The 8411-nt window shown below is 39.6% G+C and overlaps 1 protein-coding gene across 1 annotated transcript in view; it reads left to right on the top strand.

Annotated features, from left to right (window-relative positions):
* TAF15 (TATA-box binding protein associated factor 15) overlaps positions 1–8411 on the top strand; it is a 67962-nt gene that overhangs the window by 19860 nt on the left and 39691 nt on the right. The window contains exon 7 of the mRNA XM_003795630.2: positions 1526–1646. Coding sequence (XP_003795678.1) covers positions 1526–1646 — 121 coding nt within the window. The remainder of the gene's footprint in view (positions 1–1525; positions 1647–8411) is intronic.

The raw sequence follows: 8411 nt of genomic DNA, 5'->3' as shown, positions 1-8411 counted from the left end.
CAGGAGACTCACTTGAGCCCAGGAGTTGGAGGTTGCTGTGAGCTGTGATGCCCCAGCACTCTACCCCGGGGGATAGCTTGAGGCTCTGTTTCAAAAAAGAAAAAAAAAGAAAAAAGAAAATGAATGCTTCAAAGGCAGAGGTCCTATGTTTTGTATCTTCAGGGCCTAGTATATGGTTTGATTCATAAAAGTGGTCAATAAACATTTGTTTAATAATTTAATGAATAAGCATAAGTGAATGAGTAAAAGTGGAAGTTTATTTACTGAATATATTCTCTCAGTTTGAAAATCCAATTATTTCTGGCTTGACGCCTATTATAGCTCAAGCAGCTAAGGTGCCAGCCACATACACCAGAGCTGGTGGGTTCAAATCCAGCATAGGCCTGCCAAACAGCAGTGACAACTAAAACCAAAAAATAGCTGGGCGTTGTGGCGGGCAGCTGTAGTCCTAGCTACTTCAAGGCTGAGGCAAGAGAATTGCTTAAGCCTGGGAGTTGGAAGTTGCTGTGAGCTGTGATGCCATGGCATTCTACCCAGGGCGACAGCTTGAGGCTCTGTCTCAAAGAAAAAGAAAATCTAGTTATTTCTTGTCCATGTTTGATTTACACATAAGTGTTTTTGAGGTGAAAAAAGTAATAACTGTTAGGGTTGTTTTCTAAATTTTTTTTTTTTTTTTTAGGGTTGTTATTTTCATCTAAGAATTTAGGATTGTTGTACCTAGATTGTATTTTATTTATTTTTGTTTTTGAGACAGAGCCTCAAGCTGTCCCCCTGGGTAGAGTGCTGTGGCATCACAGCTCACAGCAACCTCCAACTCTTGGGCTCAAGTGAGTCTCCTGCCTTAGCCTCCCAAGTAGCTGGGACCACAGGCACCCACCACAACGCCCGGCTATTTTTTGGTTGGAGCTGTCATTGTTGTTTGGCGGGCCCAGGCTGGATTCGAACCCGCCACCTTAGATGTATGTGGCTGGTGCCTTAGCCACTTCAGCCACAGGCGCTGAGCCTATTTATTTATTTATTTATTTTTAGAGACAGAGTCTCACTTTGTTGCCCTCAGTAGAGTGCTGTGACACGACAGCTCACAGCCACCGCCAACTCTTGGGCTTAGTAATTCTCTTGCCTCAGTTTCCTGAGTAGCTGGGACTACAGGCCCACCACAACGCCTGGCTATTTTTTGTTTGCAGTTTGGCTGGGGCTGGGCTGGGTTTGAACCCGCCACCCTTGGTAAATGGGGCCGACGCCCTACTCACTGAGCCACAGGTGCCACCCCCTAGATTGTATTTTAATTCAAGGTGTTCTGTATTACTCTTTTACTCTCTAACAGAAGGGAATTTGACGTAGATGTAATTCTCAGCCATTTAATTGCAGATGATTTAATGATGATTTGCATTTGAGTTCTGTAAATATGTACCATTTTCCAAAGGATATAATGTGTGACCTAAAGAGCTGTTTAAGATTATGTCATTTGAAACCTTTCTAAGAAAGAACAGTGCTGTTCATTTATGTAATATTTTCCTTTTTGCAGATGACCGTCGTGAAGTGAGTAGGTATGGAGAAGATAATAGAGGATATGGCGGGTCACAGGGAGGAGGTAGAGAGCGTGGGGGATATGACAAGGATGGAAGAGGTCCTATGACAGGATCAAGGTAAGTATTTAAATTTAGATGCCTACATTTCTTTTTTTTTTTTTTTTTTATTCTATCTTCCCCCCCTCCACTGGTGTTATTAAACTGGTTCAATCCCAGCATTTAATTTAGTTGAGACGCTTAAAAAAAGGATGGTGTTGTGGAGAACAGGGCAGAAATTCAAAATTTATTTTCATTCTTAAGATCGCACATAAATTACCTTGAAATAGGTATTGTTAAAAGTTAATTTATGTGGTGTATCTTAAATATCAATAGAGAAACAACTATTATCGTTAAGCCACTTGCCGTTTTCCTGGCAGAGATAGAATTTAAACTCCTTTAAGAAATGATTCTGGGAAATCCAAAATGTGTGTATGTAAAAAAAAAAAGGTAAGTTAATTCTAGGTTGAGGGAATGAAAGGCTATTTCTTAATCTTTAATCTCATGGGGATGGGAAAGTATTAGAGGCAATAGTAGAGTAGAAAGGTAGCATTGGTAAATAAGAGAAAGATTTAATGTAACTGAACTATTTTGTCCTCCTCCTTAAGTAATTATTGAAATAATTAGTGTGACATCACTTATTTTATGTAGACTAAACTGTGATAAAGGAATGACTTTTTAATTCAGCTTTTCTTTTCCCAATCACTAGCATTAGGAGGTTTTGTTATTTACTTAGCAGCATACAGTATGAAACTGGTTTTAAAACTATCTAAAAGTAATTTTAGATTATTGTAAGAATCTGTAAGTTTAGCACTTTGACTCTAAAACCAAGAATGAAAAAAAGTTGTCTCTGTTTGTCTTCAGATCAGATTTACAGGTTGCAAATTTGTGTGTTAATATGGTCTTAAAGATAATTTATGTTCCTTGAGAATTGGGATTATGAGCAGCCTGTGGAGTAGGGTATAGTGCAGGCTGACATTCCTGAGGATCTGCTGGCAACAGCCTGGATTCCTTGACCCCTGCCCTGTACTGAACACAGTACCTGAGGGACCACCACCAGGGTCAGGAATTATCAGCAGTTCAAATGAGAGATCTGTGGGTCACATGCTGGAAAAGTTTCAAATGTTGAAATTGCTTAAGGATTAAAGTATATATTAGCAGCATAGAATAGAAAAGATAATTTACCCCTGAAGCACTATAACTGTTTCTTTTTTACTTTATAATCTTATGATAATTTCTTCAATTTTTCTTTGTGTCATATCCTCAGTTCACTGATGTTGCAAAACCTCTTTGTTTTTTGGCAGTGTAGTTAGAAGGTTCTTTCTCTTTATAATGAACTTTGTATGTTCCATACTTTTTGCGCGTATGCATTTTTCCTGGGTTAATAAAAGACCTTTGAGGTTTTTGTTCGGGGCAGCACTTCCTTGCTACTGCTTGGTGTGTGAAGTTGGTTGCCTGTCTGAACCTCATCGGTTGTTTTTTAAAAAGTAACTGAGTGTAAGAGTTTATTTTCGCGCCGTCCCCTCGCCGTTTCATCCTTAGGAGCAGAACAGCAACAAGTGGCACCCTTGAGCAGGTACCCAGCAAACAAGTGGTGACGGTGACAGTCTCCCAGAACCCAGAAGGAAGGGAAAAAGGACATCTATTTAACCCGGTAAGGGATGACGGGTGCCAAGGAACAAGCCCTGGAAACCCTCAGCAAGATCGTGATTTTAGGAAAGGGCTCACGAGATCATTCATTTCTCCTTTAGTTTAATTTCATCTTGGTTGTCCCATCAGCTCAGAAGGGAGGTTTCGAAAGAGAGACTCTGGCTGGGGTGCTCCCTGATGTCTTGAAGGGCGCTTCTTAGATGGTAGGAGTGGATGCCTGTAAGGGCAGCAACTAAGGCTTTTACTGTACTCTTCTTTGCCATGGGAAATGGTTGCTCCTGTCACAGGGAGTGGTCTAAGCTGGGGGTTTATTCTAGCCTGCCCGCATCTGTCTTTTGTAAGCTTTATTTTTATTTTCTATTTTTGTTTTTGTTTTGAGACAGAGTCTCACCATGTTGCCTCAGTAGAGTGCTATGGTGTCACAGCTCACAGCAGCTTCAAATGCTTGGGCTCAAGTGATTCTCTTGCCTCAGCCTCCCAAGTAGCTGGGACTACAGGCACCCGCCACAATGCCCAGCTATTTTTTATTGCAGTTACCATTGTTGGTTAGCTGGCCCAGGCTGGGTTTGAACCATCCAACTTCAGTGTATATAGCTGGTGCCATAACCACTGTGCTACTGGTGCTGAGCATATTTTTATTTTCTAAGATGGCAAATACTGTCACCAAAGAACAAAAGGCTCAGAAGCTCCATTTGCAAGGTCTGCTCTGAGCAGCAAGCTATAAGGTAGCAAACAACCAGTTAACATAATTGTAGTCCAACGTCAATGTCCTTGGTATCCTAAGGAGGGAAGTCTTAGTTTGGAAGATTGGGAAAAATTGGGATGATGGCTATGGCAATCTCTGGGCCAGGTCACTGTCCAGCATCTTACAGTATGGAATCAGTGCTGTCTAGCCCTTGGCCTAATTCAAGGAGATAACCTAACAACTAAGGCTCCCCCAGATGATCCCAAACCAGACCCTCCTTGTTATTCACCTCCCATAAAGGGAGCAGAGGGGTCTGAGTTGGAGCTATTGCTTCTTCCTCTTCTGCTGATAATTTGGCCCAGCCTTTTCCTAAATTTGAGAGTATTATGGTGAGATACTTAAGAGAAGGAGCTGCTCAGGATGGCGAATGTGTTCAGGCTTCTCCTGTGATAAGAGTCAGTGGCCAGGGACCCTACCGTGAGAACGTCTCGTTTTCAGTTTTTAAAGAACATAGAGCATTAGCGAGAACGGTTTGCAGAGCACTTTTACTGGGGATACAGTAGGATCCATCACTAATGTGTATGAAATGACACCCTGGGACTGGAACATTTTAGGTAAGACTGTTGTGTCCCATGCCCAGTATAGGCTTTGAGTCTAAGAGTTTCAAAATCACTGCCGGATTATATCCATAGATAATTGTCAGGTAGGAATCCCTATTGAAATTGACATGCTCACAGGAAATGGTCCTCATGCTGATCCCATACTCAACTGTCATCCTCAGAGCTCTCGAGGGGCCTATTGAGTGTGGACAGAAAATTCTGATTCTCAAATGCCTATTGACTCCTTTGCCACCATTCAGAAGGAAGCCAGAGTCTTATTTAGATTTTACTGTCTGGTTACAAAATGCTGTAAGCCATCAAAATGAGAATCAATAGACTGCTGAAATTTTAAGCCTTCAACTTGCTTATGAGACTGCCAAATTGGATTGTCAGAAAGTTTTAGCTCCTTTAAAAGGGCACTTTCCTTTCCTTTCCTTGCTGATGTGATAAAAACTTGACAGAAAGTAGGAACTGCAAGCCATAAGCACGGGTATTGCTAGCAGCTTTATAAGCTCCCCGCTAATGTTATAAATGTAGCCAAGAGGGAAACTTTTCAAAAGACCTGTCTTCTCAATGATAATTCTCCACATAACAATAATGTCCTGCCTAAGAACAAATGTCCCCAATATGATAAAAGATTTTATTTGTTAAGTCAGTGTTGTTCAAAATTTAATTCCCAGGGCAATCATATTGGCCCAGGGCAGGCTCCCACATCCCAGAAAACCCAAGTAGCCAGATTCCCTTATAAACCATCCCCAGTTACGTCCTAAATTTGGCCCAAAGTTTTACCTCAACGAATGATTAATAGCCCTCCTTTATGCCAACTTTACATAACTAAAGAATTACTGATTTGACATCCCCTACTGAAACAGTTCTTTCTTATGATTTAATTTTGGTGTAAGACATAGAAACAAATGTAAAAAAGGAAATTATAGAGACCCCCACTATACTATGGGGGCTGCTTTACGCTTTGTTGACTGTGGCAATTAATTATTGTTCGGAAACCAATACATCCTGGCCAAAAAGTTCAGAAGTTCCCCGTAGTTCTTGATTCCACTTAACACAATTGAAATTACAGCTATGATTATGGGCCTTTCTTATCAATTCCTCTCAAAAGGAACTGTAATTGCTTGGTTAATTCTAATATCTGACACTTTGCCTGAGCATTTTTTTTTGAAGACCTCTTTAATGAACAAGAAAATGAGGTCTTGTGGGACATGAAGCTAGAAAAATCTAGACCACAGTTGACTATAAATGAAACCAGAAAGGTATAACAGATTTAACGGACTCTGGGGCAGATGTACCTATTATTGCAACTAAAGAGTGGCAAGAGGCTTTGGAGACGCAGACTTCACATTCATCAATTAACTGACCTGGAGGAATTCTAAATGCCCTAGCAGAATAAATTTCTTCTACTTTGCAGCAGCCCTGATAATCAACCAGCAACCCTCTACCCCTGTGTTTTGGACTTTCCTTACATTTTATGAGGCCAAGATTTGTTGACTCGATAGAGTGTTCAAATTACAACTGTGTCAGATTTATCTTAATGGCTACTTAAGTAGAGCCACTCCAACTTCAGTGTGGAAATTTGGTCCCCTGGTTGGGATTACTGGCCACTAAAGGGGGAGAGACTTACTCAGACTGGACAATTAATTCAGTAACAGCAGGCTGGTCATATCGAATCATCGGTCAGTGCCTGGAACACCTTAATTTTTTGCATACCAAAAAAGTCTGGAAAATGGAGATTGATAAGTGATCTTAAGGTTAATAAATGCTCGCATTATTTCTGTGGGAGCTCTACAACCAGAGACTCCTAATCTAGCCTTAATTCTCCAAGAATATTTTTTCATGATTATCGATTTAAAAGATTGTTTTTAAAATATCCCTTTATATCCTTCTGATAAAGAAATGTTCGCGTTTTCTGTCCCCATTATTAACTGGGGTGCCAGTAGAACTTTACCGGTGGAAAGTTTTACCTCAAGGAATGATTAATAGTCCTACTTTATGCCACCTTTACGTTGCTAAAGCTCTAAACCCTATCTGAAATAATGTTTGAGCTGCTATAATATATCATTATGTGGATGACATTTTAGTAGCCCATAAAAATGAAACTGTTCTTCCCCAAATGCTTCAATTTTTAACTAGTTCTATGGCCCAGGCAGGCCTTCAAAGAGCCCTGGTAAAGATCCACATTCAGGACCTTGGGAATATTTAGGTTATGTTTTGGAGTCTTGTTACTATTTGGCCCCAACATATCTCCTTCTATATCTCTAATAATATCACCCTCAGTGATTTACCAAAAATATTGGGATATATCAATTGGCTGTGTCCCTCTCTCCTACTCTTGCGTTGTACTATACTTTTAATAGATTAAAAGGAGACTGTGCCCTCAATTCCCCCTTTATTTTTCTCCCTTGAACCTAAACAATAGCTAAATTACATTGAATAACTAATTGAAAAAGACAGCTCACTTGTATTAAAGAGGTACAAGCAATTGTTCTTATTATTTTCAACACCCCTTATGGTTTAACTGGCTTGTTTAACAATTTATTACCCAATTAGAAATAATTGAATGGCTATTTTTGCCTAACATTGCAAGAAAAAATTATTTACAAAAATCGACCAATGATTCTCTAATCCACCAAGGCAGACTTAGATGCCAACAATTAACTGGGTATACTCCTCATGTCATTATCCCTGGTATAGATAAAGAGAGTTTTATGGCAGCCTGGAGACACGGAATTGTTACAAATAGCCCTTGAAAATTTTATTTGTAAAATTACAGTTTACAGATTTTCCTCTCAAAGATATATATGCACTTCAACTGCTTCCTTTAACTCAATTCCATCTTACACACCCATAAGAAATGCCTCTACTTGTGTATATTGATGGATCTGGAAAAAGTGGCAAAGGATGGTCATGTGGAAAAACTTAGATAAATGAGAACATTCTATTACTACTAACCACTCCATCATACAATGCGCAGAACTTATTGTTGCCATCTTAGCGTTACAATTATTCCCTTTACAACCTTTAAATATTGTGGCAGACTCTGCATATGTAGTCAAGTTACGCAGTGAAGTTGTAGATATTATACACTCATTCATCAAACTTTTAACAAAACTTACTTGACCCTTTTTCTTTTGAATACCTTTCAGGAAAGAAGACACCTTTTACTCATTACCTTTGTTCTCCTTCCAATCTTCCATGTCCTGTTACAGAAGAAAACATCCAAGCAGCGCCTTTAGTTTTATTTAATGCTACTATATCTGCTGCTATCCAATCTCAGTAATTCTTCCACCAGGGATCCTGAATGTTAACTTGGTCCTTCCCAGTTAAACTCTCCCAAGCTTGAGACATTTTCTTAGCTTTCTCAGAATGCACACATCTGCACCTTTTTCTATGGGAGTTATTAACCCCCATGGTTTACAATCTAATGCCCTTTGGCAAATGGATATTCCTCATTTAAATCCCTTTGGAAAACTCAAATATATTCATGTTTGTGTTGATACTTTTCCCAACGTGATTCATGCCACTTGCCAAACAGGAGAAACTGCAAAAACGTGCTGAACGTCATGTATTAAAATACAATTTCTACTTAACTGCTTCCTCAACAAATAAAATCTGACAGTGGTCCTGCTTATATTTCCCACTCTTTTTTTTCTGTTTTGCCAACAGTGGCAAATTAAACATGTAACAAGTATCCCCTATAACCCCACAGGCAAAGCCATCATAGAACCTTCTCATTCACTTTCAAAATGCCAATTAGTGAAACAGAAGGGGATTATGGAGGATAAGCTCATGCCACAAGAACTATTTTATTTATTTATTTATTTATTTATTTGGGATGGAGCCTCAAGCTATCCCCCTGGGTAGAGTGTCATGGCATCACGCTCATAGCAACCTCCAACT

The sequence above is a fragment of the Otolemur garnettii genome, unplaced genomic scaffold (assembly GCF_000181295.1).
Source record: "Otolemur garnettii isolate 467f Iridium unplaced genomic scaffold, OtoGar3 scaffold00094, whole genome shotgun sequence".
NCBI lineage: Eukaryota > Metazoa > Chordata > Mammalia > Primates > Galagidae > Otolemur > Otolemur garnettii.
The sequence above is the reverse complement of the archived record's forward strand: the minus strand, read 5'-3'. Positions and strand labels throughout refer to the sequence as shown.